The 20,218-nt window shown below is 42.3% G+C and overlaps 1 protein-coding gene across 3 annotated transcripts; it reads left to right on the top strand.

The window, feature by feature from the left end:
* Positions 1-20: 20 nt before the first annotated feature.
* On the top strand, positions 21-19,789 carry ADSL (adenylosuccinate lyase). Of its 3 annotated transcripts, none has more exons than XM_085323424.1 (13): positions 21-259; positions 6,527-6,730; positions 7,887-7,931; positions 8,736-8,815; positions 10,972-11,143; positions 11,440-11,486; positions 11,898-11,988; positions 12,914-12,983; positions 13,927-14,074; positions 16,149-16,239; positions 16,762-16,851; positions 19,145-19,321; positions 19,642-19,789. In XM_085323424.1, the coding sequence occupies exons 1-13, from the start codon at positions 104-106 to the stop codon at positions 19,726-19,728; spliced, it is 1,458 nt and encodes a 485-aa protein (XP_085179550.1). In that variant the 5' UTR covers positions 21-103; the 3' UTR covers positions 19,729-19,789. The 3 variants fall into 3 exon arrangements, with proteins under 3 accessions (XP_085179550.1, XP_085179552.1, XP_085179551.1); XM_085323426.1 differs by lacking the exon at positions 21-259 and adding an exon at positions 513-607; XM_085323425.1 differs by lacking the exon at positions 21-259 and adding an exon at positions 5,304-5,482.
* The last annotated feature ends 429 nt before the right edge of the window (positions 19,790-20,218 follow it).

The following is a 20,218-nucleotide window of genomic DNA, read 5'->3' as shown; positions in this document are numbered from 1 at the left end:
GGCCGCCGCGCGCCTTTTCCCTCGCTGCCGGCGCGCGCGGGCGGCCTCTCGGCGGCCGTTACGCGGCCGTTACTCGCGCGCCGCTGCCGCCGCCGCCGCCGCCATGGCGAGCCCCGGAGCGGAGGAGGACGCGCTCGCCCGTTACCGCTCGCCGCTCGTGTCGCGCTACGCCAGCGCCGAGATGGCGTTCAACTTCAGCGAGAGGAAGAAGTTCGGCACCTGGCGCCGCCTCTGGCTCTACCTCGCTCAGGCAGAGAAGGTAACAGCCTCAGGGGAGGCCTTGGCGGCGGCGCCGCGGGGTGCCCAGCCCGCCCCCGGCGGTGGCGGTGCCCGCTGCCGCGGGGTGTCGCGCAACGCCTCCCTGCCTGCCTTCCCTGGCGGAAGGGCTCGGGTGCTGCTGGGGCGGGTGCGGGAGCTGAGCGCGGCCCTCCGCAGCCTGTGGGGTTTGGTACTCGAGCGGTTCGCCGCCCCTGCGCTTGGCTCGTGTCGCTTCTGCGATGCCTGCGGGACCGCTTCACCATTGCTGTCCGCGCTTCCGTGCGGCGTCCGGCAGTGATGCCATCTTGAGGCTTTCGTTCAAAAAGCGGAGGTGCAGCGATGTGCCAGGGTAAGTGAAAGAAAACTTAGCGAATAACCTATAACCTAAAAAAAAAAAAAAAAAAAAAAGTGTGTGTTGGTGGGGGTGAAGGACCAGTTTTACACAGTCCTTTACGTCACCTTTAATAAACCTCTCATCCCCCAGCAAATCAGATTTTCCTGTTCTGTTCACTCCCTCTTGTACTTCTCCCTTCTTTGTGATACTAGTTTTGTAAAAGCTTCAGTCAGCAATTTTTTGTGAACAGTACTGGGAGATTTTACCTTCTAAGCAAACATGAGTGTCCTTTCTCCAGCAGCGAGCTGTTTACTTTCCAGGAGCTGTAACTGATGTCAAATATTTTATGGTGCAATCAGTTTGCTGTTAATCTGTGCCACACGGGCCACCCCAGTCATTCTGTACCAATGGTTTCTAGGTAGCCCAAGTTTCAGAGATAAGTTTAATCCTGTCCAAAGTGAGCAGAACACTTTGAGAAATGCTTGTCATGTTTCTGATGGGTAGAGCATCACAAAAGAACTGGCAGTACAAAGATTGATACCAGTTCAGCCATGAGGAAGGGGAGTCTGAGAGTATGTTCACATTTGTAAGCTGTTGTGTTAGTAGACTCTATGGAGCTAATGTTTTAAGAACATAGTTTAAGTTAAATCGTTTTACTTTGAATTTTGCACCAATTAAGAGTATGTACATGGCAGTTATTAGTTGAGATAGTTGTTTGTTAAGATGCACTCACTTAATTCCTTGTAACCATGTTGGCATACTCTGAGAAGGAAAAGATTCATATCAACTTCTATCAGTGAAAACACTGTAATACATTCCAAGAGGAAAAAGAAATCCACTTTGCTCTCTGACAGGATGACTTTCAGACATAACTGTTGTCCATTTTTTCTGTGCACAGACCTTTAGTTTCCATTTTCAAAGTGCTTGAATTGATAGGAAGAAATCTAAGCACTAAATCTGGCTATTATTATTACCAGAAAAGTAGAGAAACACTATGCTGGAGAATGAAGGAGCTGTTCACAATGTCATTGATGCATTACTTCTCTGTTTGAGGATTGAACTACTACAGTGGCCTCACCAAACAAGAACTATTAGAAACTGAGGATGCAAGTATATGTCTGTGTTAAATAGGAGCCTTCTTCTAAAATACCAGGTGATGGGTATTTTCACTGTTGAGCTGTCAGAGTGAACAAACTGCAAATCTCTTGGTGTAGGAAATGTTKTATTACGAATGCATACATAAGGAGCTTGCATGCTTAAAGCATGGCAATTTACCCACTAATTCTCTTGTCACATAAAAATTCCTTATCACCTTTTTCTATTAGAGAACAAAGTATTTACAGGACTTGCCCAAYAGGGAAGAGCAAGTTGCTGAAAGAGCTGGTGTGAGACCTCTGTGTTTCCTCTCCCAAGCCTTGGACTCATGGTCCCCTGTGTACCTCTCTGTCTTCTCCTAACTCATTTTCCCTCCTATTTGTAGTGCTGAGATTTGTTTCCRGAACGTAGGAATAGGTCTTGTGATTTCTTTAGCACCATATTTGTAGTGGGAGGAGGGAGGCTGCTATTTTTATATAGTGTCTTCGTTCCTGAGGAGTTAGTTTTCTGATGTCAGCTCTAGACTGAAAGAGGAGAGTCAGCTATGTTCAGCACCTGTTAGCTCTGTCACTGGTCAGTTTAAGAGAAGCCTATAATCACAAGCTATTTCCTTGRGTTCCTTAAGGAAGATGCACAGTAATCCCCTTTGAGCGCATTGTAAAAAGTAGGTGATGAGTGAACCATGGGCAATAATTACTTTGTTACTTATTCTTACTATCTTTCAAGCTATTTATATGTTACCCTTCTCATAAACTTAGAAGCTTATTTTGCAGTAAATCGGAATAACAGGAACTACAGATTTTCTGAAATTGCAGGGGGAGAAGAAGAAGGGGCATGAAGGTTCATGATGAATTTTAGGTGAAGGATGAAGGTCAGGTAAATGGTTTCATTATTTACCATACTTACAGGAGAAATTTAGGAATAATCCACTTGAAATACGTGAAATGAGAACTGAAAAATTAGTTCAGCGGAACTTGGATTAGACAGAAAGTCTTTCCAGTTTGTTTTGTTCCTTATAGTAGGTAATGCCCATTTGGAATTGAGTCTGGCAAGGGATGWTAAGGCCAACAGGAAGGGCTTCTTCAGATACATCAGTAGCAAGATGAGAACTGGGGAAAATGTGGGCCCGCTTCTGAATGGGGCGGGGGCCCTGGTGACAAAGGATACAGAGAAGGCAGAATTATTGAATGCCTTCTTTGCTTCAGTCTTCACTGCTAAGGGCAGCCCTCAGGAATCCCATAGACTGGACGTAAGGGAGAAAGTCTGGAGAAAGGAAGACTTTCCTTTGGTTGAGGAGGATAGGATTAGAGACCTTCTGAGCAAGCCTGACATCCACAGATCCATGGGCCCAGATGGGATACAGCCATGAGTACTGAGGGAGCTGGAAGATGTTGYTGCCAGGCCACTCTCCATCATCTTGGAAAGGTCATGGAGAACTGGAGAGGTGCCTGAGGACTAGAAGAAGGCCAGTGTCACTCCAGTCTTCAAAAAGGGCAAGGAGGAGGACCCAGGCAACTGTMGGCCAGTCAGCCTCACCTCCATCCCTGGAAAGGTGAGAGAACAGTTTATTCTGGATGTCATGTGTAAGAATGTGGAGGAAAAGAAGGAGATCAGGAGCAGCCAGCATGGATTCACCAAGGGGAAATCCTGCCTAACCAATCTGATAGCTTTCCATGATGGAATGAGTGGCTGGGTAGATGAGGGGAGAGCAGTGTACATTGTGTACCTTGACTTCAGCAAGGCTTTTGACATTGACTCCCGTAACATCCTCCTAGTTAAGCTCAGGAAGTGCAGGTTAGACAAGTGGACAGTGAGSTGGATTGAGAACTGGCTGAAAGGCAGAGCTCAGAGGGTTGTCGTCAGTGGCTAGGAGTCTGGTTGGACTCCTATCCTGTTCAGCTTCTTCATCAATGACCTGGATGAGGGGACACAGTGCCTTCTCAGCAAGTTTGCCAATGATACCAAGCTGGGAGGAGTGGCTGATACACCTGAGGACTGTGCTGCCCTTCAGAGAGACCTGGACAGGCTGGAGAGGTGGGCGAAGAGAAACCTCCTGAGGTTCAACAAGGGCAAGTGCAGGGTCCTGCACCTAGGGAGGAATAACCCCCCATGCACCAGTACAAGCTGGGGCCTGGCCTGCTGGAAGCAGCTCTGCAGAGAAAGAGCCAGGAGTGCTGGTGGAATGCAGATTGACTATGAGCCAGCACTGTGCCCTTGTGGCCAAGAAGGCCAATGGTATCCTGGGGTGCAGTAGGAAGAGTGTTGCCAGCAGGGCGAGGAGGGTGATCATGCCCCTCTACTCAGCTCTGGGGAGCCAAATCTGTAGTACTGTGTCCAGTTCTGGGCTCCCCAGTACAAGAGAGATGTGGAGCTACTGGAGAAAGTCCAGCATAGGGCTACAAAGATGATCAGAGGGCTGGAGCATCTGCCCTATGAGGAACAGCTGCGAGAGCTGGKCCTGTTTAGCATGGGGAAGAGAAGCCTGAGGGGGGATCTTATCAATGACTGTAGGTACCTGAAGGGAGGATGTCAAGGGGACAAGGACAAACTCTTTCAGTTGTCCCATGAGAAAGCACAGGAGACAACGGGCACAAACTGAAGCACAGGAAGTTCTGCCTGAACGTGAGGGGGAATTTCTTCACTGTGAGAGTGACGGAGCACTGGCACAGGTTGCCCAGAGAGGTTATGGAGTCTCCTTCTCTGGAGGTGTCCAAGGCCCGCCTGGAGGCAACCCTGCCTAACATGCTCTGCGTGACCCTGCTTGAGCGGAGAGGACAGACTAGATGATCTCCAGAGGTCCCTTCCAACATTACTGATTCTATGGTTCTACAGAGGAGACTCAGCAAAGCCTGTGATTATTAAGAAATAAACTAATCCTCTCTCAACTCACAGTAACTAGAGTTTGGATTAAGACCTGAAGCATGTGAGTTTATTCGCCTTCCAGAACTCTTTTTTTTTTTACATTAATTCCTTCATATTATGATACTTCCCTTAGTGCCTTTTTTTTGAACATTGAGCTCTTGACCTAAATAATACATTATCTGAAAAATTACTGTGCATTTCATGAGGCTCTTCCCTCTGTTAGAATTGGCTTTGATATCCTGCAGCATCACTGGATGTTCTTTTGCTCTTATTTGTAGGAGCCTGTAGTAGGTCCCGGTATATTTTTTTGCACTATTTAAGTATCAGTATTCTTCTGCAGTATGTTCTTTGTTAGTTGAGCAGCCTAGCGTTCTCATCCTGTTTGTAGGAGATGTCCCATATTACCCATCTGCTTTGCTCTTATCTATTAGGAGTGGGAGTGCATGAACAGTTGTAGTTGTTATAGCATTGCATCGACATATTGGAATGACCTCTGAGGAATGACATCTTTAAAGCAAAACCAGAGAGTGCAGTGGAGTGCCCTGTAGTACTTTGAAGAAATCCTATGATCTCCCTCTAGTYGTTTTTCCACTTAGTTTTCTTAGGTGCACAGGTTTGAAGGACATCTGGTTGCTTTGGATGCATGAGAACAGCATTTGCCTTGGCACTGCCTTAGTCTATGTGTTTCTGTCTGTGTGAGCTTGACCAGTCATCTCTTTTCTTGGGAATTAATTCTTTCCTCTTTGTGTGGCTGTCAGTGACTACCTGCCCTGGTCAGCTTTTCAGAATGAATCATGGATGTGTGAACAAGGTATGAAACTTTAACCCTGGCTGAAGATTGTATTGCCTGCTGAGTGCCCTGAGTTGCTGTTACAACTTTCAGGCAGTTGTTATCTGTGCCCATACACCTCAAAGACAGCAGTCTTGCCCCAGGTACTTTTCCTTGTTCATCTGAACAGTCATGATTATGTAATTACACTTGAAGTATGCTATTTTTTAAGTTATGTGGTTACCTGATGAAGTCCCTGATGAAGTCCTTGAAGTGGTCCATCTGCTTCACTTGCTGTCTTCTGTAATTCCAGATTCCACGTGTGCAAAACATTTTATTAGTTTTGATTCTAGCTTTTGAAATGCTTTGTATCAGTAAAGCTTCCTGATTGGGGAATTGCAATGATTAATGTGCAAGATAGTAGCATTTTAGTTTAGAAAAGGCAGTAACGTCAAGTTTGTCATGAGATTTTTATATTCCCTGTATCAGGCAACAACAACAACAAAAAAAAAAACTTTCTCTTAGCTTAGTTGACTTGTGCAAGTACAGAACCAGGCAAGGTTTATACCACTGCATAATCCTGCAATTTGGTGTATTATTCTGTATTTAAGTTTCTATATTTAAGTATCTTTAAACATGAACTAAGAGCATTTATCTCTTGCATCTAAATCAAGTAACTAATTTCCCCAGCTTCCAGTTTTGGACTGAAATGAGGTATTTCAGGAGGACTTTTAAAAAGGTACAGACAACCTTTGGGTTCTGTATGTTCCAAGCCCACTATTTACTGTGATTTATGTCTGCTCGTGATCCAAAGAGTTCTTCCCGACGCAAGCTAGCTCATCATATGGTAGCTGGACTATCCTTATCCAAAAGGTGATTTACATTAAAAGAAGCTAAAACTGTATTATTTTTCTGTCACTTTTTCCGTGGGACTAATTTTTAGAGTTGTCGTAAGGATGTTACATAATTGAAGAAGGTGTGAAGTCYAAAAGGAACATCTAAGCATGAACACTACCCTATTGGAAAAGGTTGGGGAGCCCTAGATTGAAAGCATTTGCTGTTATAGCTCTGGACTGGAGCCTTAGTTGTGCCAAATTGCCATGCTTCCAAATGTGTCATGTGGGAGTAAATTATCTAAACAGCTACTGTCTCAATTTGGATTGTCTCTTGAAGACAAAGGGAAATAGGAAGTTCTTTTCTCCTTGCAGCTACTTGGGCTTCCTATCACAGAKGAGCAAATACAGGAAATGGAAGCAAATCTGGACAACATAGACTTCAAGATGGCAGCAGAGGAAGAGAGGAAGCTGCGTCATGATGTGATGGCCCATGTTCACACCTTTGCCCACTGCTGTCCAAAAGCTGCASCCATCATTCACCTTGGAGCCACTTCCTGTTATGTAGGGGATAATACGGTAATATAATATTTTCAGTTTAATACTTGCAGAGCTGGTTGAAACAAAGCCAGAGTTGTTCACTTGRTAGCTTTTTATAAACTTTTCTATTTAAAATAGCTCAGTAGATTTTTTTCAGACATTTTTATTAGTTCTACTGTTGAAGTTAGTTCTTCTTTATCCTAGCTATTCTGAGAAAGAAAGCTCTCACTTGCTTCCTTTTGATACGAAACAAGATTCATCAGCAAACTAACTGTTCCATTAAGTTCTGTGTGCATGTTAAATATTCAGGGAGATAAAATATTCATGATCTTGAGAGTTTAAAACAGATACAAAATTTGGTTTTGCCAACGGGACAAGAGTTCACTGGCTTGCAAAGTAAGGCCACTTCTGTTRTAAGTAGCTCATGAGCTTTCAATTGCTGCTTGGGATATCTGCATTCATTCAGGATAAATCATTTCAGTGGCCAAGAGAATGGATAAGTCTGTTAAATAAAAAAGTGCTACCACCATTCTATAGAACTGTAAAGTGTTACTGGAAAACCTGTATAAAACTGAGTACAAAGTGAAGCTAATTTCCTATTATATTGCTGTTTCCTTATGTCAAAGTCATTGCGACTTCTCATCCTCTTTAGTCCTACAAGGAGCTGCTGTGTGATTATTTTTACCCTACTCCCTCGCAAACGTGTTTGGCTTTTAGATAATACCCACCTTCCTTGCAACACTTGGGACCTAGCTGTACTTGTGTCTCAACAGAAGGAATTAAGAGAATGCTACCTGAGAGTCTACTTACTATCCTGCTACCATTAGCATACAGTGCTGGTATTTTCCACCTRTGATGAATGATTTAATCTCCTGCTCTGTGGACATCAGGAGTATCTCAAAACAGTCRTTTGTTTTGTTCAGTGGTGGAAATGGGTCTTCAACTGCCCAGTGTGATTTTTTTGTGCATAGTGCAGAACGGACAATGATGGATCCAGCATTTTTGTCGTAAGAAGTTCCCTGCCATATTCTGGTTCAGGAAGGGAAACAGAGGCTTCTTTATGAGAGACTTCTGAGCAGGCAGAGCATTTTAATTATCTGTGTCTTCTCTATACTAAGAGAAAAGCCATTGTGTCATGTCCTTCAGACTGAATGGCTGGTGTTGGACATAGCCCAAATTTTCTTTCTTCTTCCAGGATCTGATTGTCCTCCGTGATGGATTTGACCTGCTGCTGCCTAAGGTGAGAAAGATGTTGTGCACAGTGTTTTCAGAAGTGGGCAGCACTGATGGCATGTTAGTAGACTGTGTTTAACTTGGATTTTCCTAGGCCCTGCTCGGGAGTTAGGAAGAACTGTCTGTCTGGGTAATTCTCAAGCAGGTGAACAGTTATCTTCTCCCCAAGGTGTCCTTTTCTTTTTTGAGTTTTGCCCCAAAGCTTTTTTGCTCACCAAGGRAATTACAAGCAACACTTTGCTATTTACTAGCCATTTATCCATGCCATAGGTACCAGCTTGAGAAAACTGTATTGTTTTCAGGGCCAGCTTAGACATGCCCATTCCTAGAAGTGCATAGGCACTCATGAAGTTATATAATGCAATTTTCTGAGGTCAGATATTAGAATGTGGGAATGTAGTGCAGTATTGTCTAGCTCATCTGAGTGGTTTGGCACGCTACTGCCCTGAACTGTAAATATGTCAGTCTATTATAGCTCAAGCAACTTTATTTCTGGTCAATTCCAGGGAAAAAAAAAGGCTTAGGGATAAAGCAGATGCAGGATTGGGTTAGGGGTGAGGACTTCGCTAGACTGGGCTAAAGTCCAGCCACTGTATCGTTTCCTACTTGATTTTTGTAGCAAGCAAARATTATGCGCATGCCCTCAAAAATGTAGTATACCATGTTCTACACTTAGAGGGAGATATTCAAGCATTACACGCTTGTTTTCCTCCCCCTTTTCTGGCAGCATCATTTGTGCTTAAGCATGCCAGTCTCTGCTTTTCCTCCTACCCTCATTCTGCCTCTTTTCTATCCTTCCTGCATCCACTAGCTCGCCAGGGTGATCAACCGGCTGGCCGACTTTGCTGAGAAGTATGCTGACCTGCCTACTTTGGGCTTCACTCACTACCAGTAAGTAGCCAGAAGCTTTTGCTTACGTTTTGTTGGCTATGCTTTGGATAAACTGACTAGGTACTGCTCTTTTTTTCCTCCCTTCTTTTTCCCATTTCTGATCAGTGCCAGCTGGTACTTCTGGACATCATTAAGATGTTGTGTGAAGTTCAGAAAAGGGGCATGTGCCTAACTTATCTTAGGCCTTATCTCAGGAAATTGAACTGTCGCTGTAAATAGCTGTCAGTTGTTTTAATACAGTTTCATAAGGAGCAGCTTACTTGCTAACACAGATGTGTAAATTCTGCACTGTTTTGGAAGACATGATTGAGAATTGCCTGTCTTCTGGTCATATTTTTGTAATACTTATTTTTCTGTCAGTTAAGTCAGCTTCAACTGCAGCTTAGAAATACTTGATACTGGCAGAAAAAAACAGCTACTCAATGTACCAATGCAGCTGAAGCTTTCTTCTGAAGCAATGATTACAAGATCTGTCAATTTTTATATATCCATAGATGGATCCCTGGAAAGAATCAGGAAGAATTTCCCCTGTTTTGAGACAACAGTTTTCTGTCTCTTAGAAAACTTGCATTTTTGTGTAGCATAGCTGGCACTGACTGCTTTCAGGCAGACTCCTTTGTCAGGGAACAGCAAGATCTGGATAGGCCTGTTGCTGGGGGAGATGGGTTAATCTGCTGTTTCAGAGAAGACAGTTGTTTGCTTTTAGAGGCTTCAAACTTTGAGGTAAGCCTGGATTTTCCACTTCTTGTGATACAGAATACTAGAGCCAGGGCATTTAAGCACAGATCATGTCAAACTGGCTGTTTTACACTTTTGAATGACTCCTGAAGGAGAGAGAGAGAGCATCAGGTCAAGTCCCTGACTGATGTTTGAGCTGACATAGAAAATATGGCAACATCATTTCTAGTCCTCTTCATCCACAGGTTTTCAGAGGAGTATTCTCTAGGCTCAATTTTATCTCGATTTTTGGAAAGTGCAAAGGAATATTGAAGAAGTGTAGTGCTTTTGAAAGAATAGAGCAGTTTTCTTTAGAATTCATTCTGACAAATTTGAAATATTTTAACTTCCAGACTAATTGTAAGGTCACTGTTTTCTCTGCAAAGCAATTGCAGTGTGGTTGAAGTTGCAGATACGCATTTCAGGATGGAAGACTTACAAAACATATTGGGTAACAAGATTGTTAATTATCGCACGTTTGCCTAGAGGCTGAGAAACGCATTTTGTAAATAAGAAGGAGTCGTCCCTTAGAAGAGCGGTAACCATTTAAAATCACAATGTGTACATGAACATTTCTGACTTAAGAAACTCACGCCAGAAGTCAGTGAGCCTTGTGTTAACCTATATGGGCGCTGTGTCCCTGAATATCAGAATTAGGAGAGCAAGTCTGATGTCCTTGCCGTCGCTACCAACTCCGGTTTCGGTTCTTTGGTCTTGGGGCCGCTGCGGCGGCGGCTGCGGCTACCGCTGCTGCGGTCCGGCAGGGGGCGCGCTCGGGCCTCAAGTAGAGCTCGGCGCTTGGGGCCTGAGGCGCGGGGGAAATGCAGGGGACGGAGGGAGATGTCGGCTTCCAAGAGTTCAGTAACTTTTAAAAATAGATCCGGTTTTTGGATCAGAGTTACTGTGACCGAAGAGCAGAAATATGGAGACTGGGGAGTGGATCTGTTAAGTCACATTGCTTGCACTGACTGAAGCTTTTCCATTTGACAAATTTCTGGAAAAACAGGGTATAACCAGTTTTAGATGCTCTGAATAATGGGCCTCCAGTCACTTTTTTTAAAGAAACTCTAATACGCCCAGTATTTAAACACATGCCTTCAGATATCTATTTTCACTTATTTCTTCCTCACATAAATGGAATGGAATTTAATCCCTTTTCTAACATGCACAGAAACTAGAATTACTATTTTCTCTCAATATAGCTACATCTAATTCCTGAAAAGAATGGTCATATCTTCCAGTATCATTTATTGGAGTTATGTATGTGCTGTTGCATCTTCTTACTTAAACTAGGTCTTTTTAATTTTGGCTCTGAGGAGTCTGAGAGAGACAGACCTACAAGCRAGCTTACACAGTAGACTCAGCACCTAAGGGGTAGTCCTTGTAGAGTTGCTGTGCAGATTGTCCACRAGTCGCGTTCTGTTCTTGTTTGTCTTTAGACCTGCACAGCTCACCACTGTGGGAAAACGCTGCTGCTTGTGGATTCAAGACTTGTGCATGGATCTGCAGAAATTGGAGCGGGCTCGGGATGACCTACGTTTTCGGGGTGTAAAAGGCACCACTGGTACTCAAGCCAGCTTCTTGCAGCTCTTTGAGGGAGACCACAGCAAAGTAAGTCAGCCCAACCAAGGGAGTGGACTTCCAATCTCTCCAATTCTTTCCCCAGAATGCTGTTGTGCTTAGGGGAATATGGCAATTCTGGCATCAAATTAGCAAGGGCACTGCGATCCCTCAGGGACCCAAACTGTGTGAAAGCAAACAGAATTTGGGGGAGAGGGTGCTTCCAAGCAAGTATGAGTTCTGTTGGCAGTAAACTGTGAAGAGCAGAGGATCCTTTTTGCTGTTACTGCCCATCTTCAATCTTTGCATTTTGAGGTCCCATTTGTTTTGTTTTCTTTCCCCCTGAGGTGGAAGAGCTGGACAGATTAGTGACTGCAAAGGCAGGATTTAAACGGTATGTAACAAGCATGCTTAGTAACCTCAATTTGGTGTTAACAAAGTGTGACTCCTGGTGTCCATCTTGGCCAAGATTCTCCTAGCTGCTGAACGGACATCTGTGCTGCTGTTGATTTTTACCCTCTTGCAATCTCCCATTCCCAGCCGCAGCTTTCTGCAGGACACTCCAGTTCCTAAATAGGCCACTTCTATTTGTCTCCCTATCAAAGCACAGCTGTCCATTTTTCCTCTGCTGCTCTCTTTCCACATGCATGCTGCCCCAGGAAATCAACAGCCTGAATTACCCATCAGGGAAGAATGACAACCTTGTCATCTACTTAAACAGGCATTGTCACTCCTTTCTCAAAGTCTTGCAGTACAGCTGCATGTGCCCAGAGCACTTGAGTTACTGCTCTATGCTTATTTCTAGGGCATATATAGTCACGGGGCAAACTTATAGTCGCAAGGTGGATATTGAAGTCCTGTCTGTGCTGGCTAGTCTGGGGGCATCTATACACAAGGTGAGCACCATGATTATATATAGGAGGGAGAAGGGGAGGCATTATGGATCTTGAAGGAAAGGAGCTCATTGTGCAGAATGGTTTCTTCAAAAAACATTTAACCGGTGTTTGTTGTTCAGCTGTTCTCTTTGTGATCATGTAAATTCATTGCTAGGTGCATTTCTAGGACATCATGTCTACAAGGTCTTAAGACCGGTGGGAAATAAACCAAGTATACTGAGCAGATGCTAAGATGGGTTAACAAATCCCACACCAGATATTAGTCTAATCTGTGCTAAAATTGATCCAATTAGAGTAAATGTCTTTCCTAGCGATGTATGAGTTTCTAAATTTCAGCATTTGCTTCCAGTTAATTGCTTCTCTGATAATGATGTTATTCTCTCTGTCGCTGTGGATTCTTTTCATTGATTTATCTCCATTCCCTCCCTCCTTCCTCTTGGGCTAAGTGATCTGTGGTATTTTCTTCTGTCTTAGTTTCATAGGCTGCCTGGTTCAGTGAGCACACATTATCTGTGTTTGTAAATCACTGTGTAATTTTGTTATGCTTTTTCAGCGTTCTCTCCTAGTATCTCTTACGTTCCCTGCAAATATCTGCCCTTCTTAGAGTCTTGTTGTATTCTAATATGGTCGACGTCCTTTTTTCCTTATGCTCKCTTTACTTGGGGATTTTTAGGCCTAAATTAAGAGAATTTTAGGCCTAAATTGAGAGTTTCAGTATAATAACAGATCTGGCCCTTTTTCTTCTACCTTGTAAGGTTATGCCAGAAAGCATAATTGCAGTGTCAATTTTTGTCAAATTTTTCACTGTCTCCCCAGTTTACTACTTGAACATAAATGCAAGCAAGTCTCCAAGCACACCAACAGGAATTCATACTGACATGTGTTAGTTTGGTTCTGTGTATTAAATTCTTGTTTGTCTTCCTAGATTTGTACTGATATTCGTCTTCTGGCCAACTTGAAGGAGATAGAGGAGCCTTTTGAGAAAGACCAGATTGGTAAGGGATGGCATTTCTAGGGCCAGTGTATGCACTTTTCCACTTAYGTTGGTACAGCCTTTTGAGCAAACTTAGAAATGTCACTGACAGAAATTGCTTTAAGTACACTAAGGTTTGAAATAGCTATATAGTTAAGTAATTAAAATCAGACTCCTGCTCTTGCACTTCCTGGATTTTAGGAAGGAGCAGAAGCATTCAAGTACTTACATCTCATTTGCCACAGAAGAAGGCCTGGGTCTAAGTAGAATTTGGTGTTTTCCACTCCTACTGAAGCTAACTGGAGCTGTAGGTTTTCAGTTTGACTCAGCATTTGATCTTCATAAACAGACAAATTTGGAATAATAAAATTAGACTGGACCCTTGCTAGAAAAATGTCAATGACATGATTCGGATGTGAGTAGAAGAGAAAGTTTTGGATCTGGGCTAGAGGAAATCTCAGCCCTAAATAGTTGCATARGATTGAGTCAGCAACTTAATCCTTAGCCATTCTATGTTTTATGGCCAGTTTTGATCTCCATTCACCAGAGCAAAAGGCAGCCAGTGTAAGTGTCTGACTTTCAAGAGCAGTGTTATTGAGCAAACAGAGTCTCAAACACTGCAAGTTGGCATGGGTAGTCTAGAGAGGTACTGCTAAATACTGCAGACTAAAAGTGAAGTCCATTTGTTCTTTTCATGTGGCAGTGTTGTATCTGCTTTGCAGAATTGCAGAATGTATTCAAACTCTCTTTCTCCGCACAGTTGGATGGTCTAATCTGAAGGAAAAGGGTGATGGTATATCCTTGTCAGTATTCCATTTTGTCCTTAAGAAAATGTCATGTGTTGAGGCTCTAGACAAAAATATGATTCTTGATATAGTTTTCTCCTAGGAAAGTACTTTCATCTCTTTTTCCCCAAATGTACTTCTTCTTTTGCCCTGTTTCTATCACCGTCTCTTCTTATGCAGGTTCAAGCGCTATGCCTTACAAGAGAAACCCAATGCGTTCAGAGCGGTGCTGCAGCCTGGCTAGGCACCTGATGACTCTGATCCTCGATCCTCTCCAAACAGCCTCTGTGCAGTGGTTTGAGCGAACGTTGGATGACAGTGCCAACAGGTTTGTTTAAATCATGCAGTGGTTTTAGTTCCTGTGCAGAGCAGTGCTTTGATATATTTAGAAAATACTATTTTTAAACTGAAACCGTAGTTCTTGATCTTCAAGCTGGCAGTTACCACTTTGGTGAAAAGYAGTCTCAATAGAGAGTCTAAAGACTGTAAACTGATTTCCTCTCTCTTTAAGATTAGGTTAAAACTGCTAGTTTTTATAACACCAAGATGTTCTGGAAAGTAAAACAGCAGAGTGAGTGATGCAGAAGCCATGGGTAATATATTGCTCTTTTAGTCTTTTTTGTCTCAACAGCATATTGCCACAGGGTATCAGTTCTCACATCTCTCAAATTAGTTTTCCTTCCTGTCTGTTCTGAACTTGGATCTTGTTAGTCCTCTTCACGTATTACAGAGTAGTTCAGCATTTTATGTACAATTCCTTTATCCTYCAGTTAGTTTTAAGAAACTTATTTCAGTCTCTTTGTAAAGTATTGTTCTTTAGTAGAAGTTGTTCAGACCCTAAAGAAAGAGCACAAACCATTATTACTGTAAGTAAAGTTTCATGAGAAGCTATGCATGTCTTTTAGATACTACTGAGCAAACCTTGCGTTGTTCTCTTTCTTCATTATGACTATTTTGAGATAAGGAGTACTTMTCTATAATTATTATAAAGTGAATGACAGCAATTAATTTCATTGCTTCCAACTTCAAGTTAGTACTAAATTTGCACAGAGCTCATATTTGCCTTTGAAATGTTTTATTACTGAAGTAATCTTCTGTTACAGAATTTGGTCTTCAAGAATCTTAGAAACTTCAAGATTTGTAAGATGCAGGGCCTGAGGAGCAATGAATAATAGCAGTTTGGGCTGTAGACTGCTATTCAGAACTTTGATTAGAATGTTATTTTAAAGATGTCTTTGCAAACAAAATTTCTGCATAAAATTTCATGAAAGAATAGAAGATCTTTTCCCCAAAATGACTTGATTSTACAGTTGGAAGTGCAACTTGTTTTCTTAATAAAAGAGCTGCATGGACAGCAGAAGACAATGCAAAATTTAAGCAGTTGGATATTGATTGATCTAGTAGGTTTATTTCCCATAGCTATTAAATGGTAAGGTACGCACTGGAATATTCAAATTTTATTTCCACCAACCAAATAAAAGAGTTCATCTGTCCACCCCATAATCCAATTATGAAATTCTATGCCTTGGATTTTTTTGTCACAGCTAAAGTGTTTTAAAAGGAAGGAAAGTAAAGAAAAAGCAAACATATGACCTACAAAATAGCAGATAAGAGTCCTTCTGAAGACGATGTGATAGAAATTGATGCCTTAATTGTAGCACAATATTCAAGCACTAGTATATTTTAAAATATCCACAGTTTAGAACTGGTGAAGTACTGCTGTCACAGGTGGGTGATACTGTAATTRCTGTACAGTGACCCAGAGCCTTTTGCAGCTCAGCCTCGCTACTACTGTGTTTTCCCTCCTTTTCACTTTGTTAGGAACTTCCTCAGGGACCAGGAGCTGGTCTCTCAGAGAGAGCCAGCAGCCTGCTAGTGACAGAATGGTCTCTCTGGAGGAGCCCAACAAACACATCAGTCATTTTGGAAGCTCCCTGCTGAGTGCAGCCAGGCACAGCATGAACACTCAGCAAACCCTACTGCTGCAGGGTAGGATCAGTAGCCAGGGCAACGTGGAGCATGTTGGGGAAGAGATTTGCATGTGTTTGCTGGCTCTGTAAACTGCTACCCTCTTTCCTAGCTGTGTAATCATATAAAGCTCCAAGATAATTCAATGTGTGCCTTTACCCTTTCTTTTCCTGTCTTCCCCTCTGTCTATTAACAAAAGGAACAAATACCCCTTCCCTTCTCCTGAGCTCAAGAGCTACTGCTCTAAGATGTCCCTTAGCTTTCCTGGCTGTGACATTTATGCAGCAAGATGCACCTATAAGGAACAGCTCCAGCTTTAGGGCCACAGTAATGCTATCTGGAGACATTTACAGAAACTTAAAAGCTGAATCTGAGGTAGATTGGACTGTGGCCTTTTATTGCTAACTTGGGCCCTGGGTATGTGTGTTTCATAGGCGCGTGTGTTTGGCTGAGGCTTTCCTCACAGCTGACATCATTCTGAGCACACTGCAGAATATCTCCGAGGGACTTGTGGTATATCCAAAGGTAAAGCAGGAGATAACTTGTGCAGTGTTGCATCCTTGTTAATGGTGCGACTATGCCAAAATATGTGAAAATCCTCCCACTCAGGATTACATTTTTGCCTACTAGTTGAAAAGATTTCTGAATTCTGCTCTCCATTCTCACTGTATGCAGTACAGAAATTAAAGGGAATTTGTTGAAGCCAAAAGATAGTAAATTCAGAACTTCTCACTTCTCATCTCTAAACTGCACGATGGATATGTAGAACTTACTGCCGAAGTGTGCTGTCAAGGCAGATATCTTACAGTCCTGTAACTTATCTATACTTAAAGAAGAAAATGTACATTTTCTCTGCAGTAACGTTCCTTGTGGGATGCAGCTTCTAAGTATCATCAGATTCAATTCCTAGATTTCCAGAGCCAAGTTCAAAAAGAGAAATTATCTTTGCATCATTTTACAGTCTTTAGGATTCAAGGGGAAAGGAAAACTTCACCAGGAGTCCCAGCTTCAACAGTTTTCTGATTGGTTTGGTTGGCTCTTTTCCAGGTGATTGAGAGGAGGATCCGGCAGGAGTTGCCATTCATGGCCACAGAGAACATAATCATGGCAATGGTAAAAGCAGGAGGCAATCGTCAGGTACAAACACAGCTGAGAATACCTGCATTCACTGCCTAGCATTTCACTCTTGAGAAGCAAAAGCTAGCTGGGCTCTTCTCCTGACTGTCCCACCTTTCTTTGTTCCCAGCCTGCTCCCACAGAGTTGCTAACATTACACTAGTGCTGCAAAACCAGACTACTCTCTGAGGAGAGACTAGTTGTGGAGATCCTCATTTACTGTTAGGAACATCATGTGTGTTGGAGCTAATCTATGTGGCTGTGCTGGAGACACACACAGAGAGAGAGAGAGAGAGAGAGAAACCTATCTTTATTACAGTAGATACCAGTAGGCTTTTGGGGTTTGGTTTTGTTTTGTTTTTTGATAAATGTTTGAACGAACTTGGAACACAGACGGGACTTCTTTAAATGGAACATGTTAGTATTTGGATATCTTATAAATTTAAAGAGTGAATCAGTGCTGTTAATGAGAAAGCAAGTAAGACCATTCTCAAACATCCCTTCTGGTGTTACATTTCTCTAATTCAGTATAGTGCTTCATTATTATTAACTTGGTTTATAGGTTTTCATTCAGTTTTCTGTRTTCAAAGCAATTGAAGTTAAATGTTTTTCTTAGGAAATAAATCCAGACACAATTAGATTTAGTGCTTTATCCATTAATTTCACAATTCAGTTTGATAATCAGGTTTTTATCTTAATAAACCAGATTATTTTCACTTACCTTTAGATAGTAATTTTTCCTTCCATTATTGTTTCCACATTAGGGACAGAAGTTAAAGTTCCAGTATAGTAACAGTGGATGGGTTTGTTGGAGGCTTTGAGTGGGATATGTGGTTTTAGTTGTCTGAACCACTTCTGACAATTCACCTGACAAGTCAAAAAACACCATTTCTTTTCTGGGTCTCTCTGATGTTTGTCACTAAGTCAGTCAGTAGGCTTCCTAACTAAGCATATTAAGGTTCACATCATGTGGGTAAGTTTCCACATCTTTTCAGATGGTTCTTTTTCTGAAATATCCCTTAATTTTCAAAGCAATCCCCTTTCTCTATTTTGATTCAATTGAAGAGCGAGTTTTATTTGTTTGCTGTTAGCCTACCTTCACTCTGATGCTCTTCAATTATAATTCTACACAGTTATAAAACCTGTTCTTATTCCTGTTAATATGTTCTGTTATTGTATGCTGGGATCATAGAAACAGCAMCTTTTTTAAAGACAAATCTCAAGTTTCCCACCTCATTGCAGAGAAAGGGAGCTCCTTGCCCTTTCCCACTGMTGAACATCCAGAAGACTGATCTGTCCATCTAGGGCACAGCACTGGGCAGGCCAGTGCAGGAGCAAGATCGCCTTTAAATGGAGGAAACAGGGAACAGTAGATCATTTTACCCTGAACTGAAGATTGATCAGGGACAATGCATTTGAGGAGGAGATCCTGACATGGCTATCACTGTGACCACATGGCTGTAGTTTAGGGCCATCATGGTAGCCTAATCTGATTTTGCAGGTGGTTCCTGACTGCAGTTGGATTCTCTGTTTTTTACAGATTGACTCTGCAGAAAGTCAAGTGAGTAGGAAGTCTTTTAGGGAAATTATTATAAGGTTTTCACAGTGCCAGTTTCTTTAGTAGGAAGTCTTTTAGGGAAATTATTATAAGGTTTTCACAGCGCCAGTTTCTTGTGAGGATTCGTTGGGAGAGGATGTTTCAGGTCCTCAGGTTTTTGTGCTTTTTTTTCTATCCATCTTTATATAAGCCATGGTTTGTATAGTCTCATTGCTCATTAAGTTGAATAGTTTTTTTTTTCTTTTTCAGTTCCAAGCTTACATATGTTTTGCACTGTTATGCTTCAAAGATGTTTCTTACAGGGGATGACTAGTGGCAAATAAGTAATTCTTTTACTACAGTTCATAGAATATTTTGGGAACAGCTATTATAGTCTGTCTTTGGAAAAATCATGTAAGCATGYGCTAGAACAACTAAAAAAATCTCATAGTGAATCCCAAGAGTATTTAGACATTTGAAGAGGTGGAAAGGATTCCACAGCCTTAATGTTTGGTATAATTGAACAGGGAATGTATTTGTCATTCAGACTGTTTAACCTCAAAGGGCAGATGTGGAAGGATGAAGAAAATCTTGTTTTAATATAATGATATATGACACTGCAGTCYAGGCTGTGTTCCATTTGTATGCTGTCCAGTGCAGTAGACTTTGATGTTTTCTCCTTCTGTACACAAYTTAGCAGGCTGAACATACACTGTCAGTAGCAATAGAATGACTTTTTTCTTTTCTTCTTCCCTCATCTTTTCTCTGACCCTCCAGGATTGCCACGAGAAGATTCGCGTTCTTTCTCAGCAAGCAGCTGCTGTTGTGAAACAGGAAGGGGGTGATAATGACCTCATTGCCCGTGTCCGTGCTGATCCCTATTTCAGCCCCATCCATGGACATCTTGAAAGCCTTTTGGATCCCTCCTCCTTCACTGGACGTGCTCCTCAGCAGGTAAAGTAGTGGAAGGAGGCTAAAAGTGTTATGGGTGGTTATGCAGTGAACTGTCTAATCCTACATCCCTTCGCATGCCAGAGAATATGCATATTTTGTATCTCTGCACATACTGCCAAGGTGGATACCTTTCTCTTTTCCATTTTCCTTGACTTCCTTGTCTTTCTTCTCTGTGGATTTTGCACTTTTGACCTTGGACATGTTTGACTGCTARATGCCTCTGTGAGACAGAGTCCTCAATGAGGCAAGCAAGGTCTGAATGAGGTGGAGAAAGAATCCTTTCTTTTGCTGATTTTCTCTTTCCCCTCTTTCTTGAACAGGTGGCGAAATTCCTGAAGGAGGAGGTTCGACCAGCACTAATGCCATACCAAAGCAAGATGGGTGGGAAAATTGAGCTGGCACTTTAGGCTTATTCTACAAAGGTGTTTGGGTGCAGGATGATAATAAAAGCTTTATTGAATGAGGTCTRTTTACTGTGTCATGTTATGTTGATTGTGTATAGTTCATTTCCTATTTAACCCTCAGAGCTTATAGCTGCCTTGATACCAGATGAGCTTTTCATTCCCAGTCTGCAGTTTAATCAGACTTCAGTGTTTTGTGTGCTGAGTTACTGAGAGACACATGACKGTGAGGAGGTACCCTTATCACTACCTTTCATTGGCCCCTTACAGAGCACTGCCAGCTGTTTAAAAGAACAATGCCAAGGCCTGCCCRGTATTCATATATGACTTGTTGAAGAGCATGGGCTAGGGGAACCAAGTCCATTCCCATTGCCATCTTACTCATCTGCTCTTCAATYCTCTCCACAGGTGACTCAAAAGATAAAAGGCTGTCCTGGCTTTTCAGAGTACAGTGATTTGGGGAGCAGATAGGTCCAAAATAATAGAAATAATGAAG

Source organism: Rhea americana, unplaced genomic scaffold, assembly GCF_003343005.1.
Source record: "Rhea americana isolate MKP2758 unplaced genomic scaffold, rheAme1 scaffold_85, whole genome shotgun sequence".
NCBI lineage: Eukaryota > Metazoa > Chordata > Aves > Rheiformes > Rheidae > Rhea > Rhea americana.
This window is presented reverse-complemented; position numbering and strand designations above follow the sequence as displayed.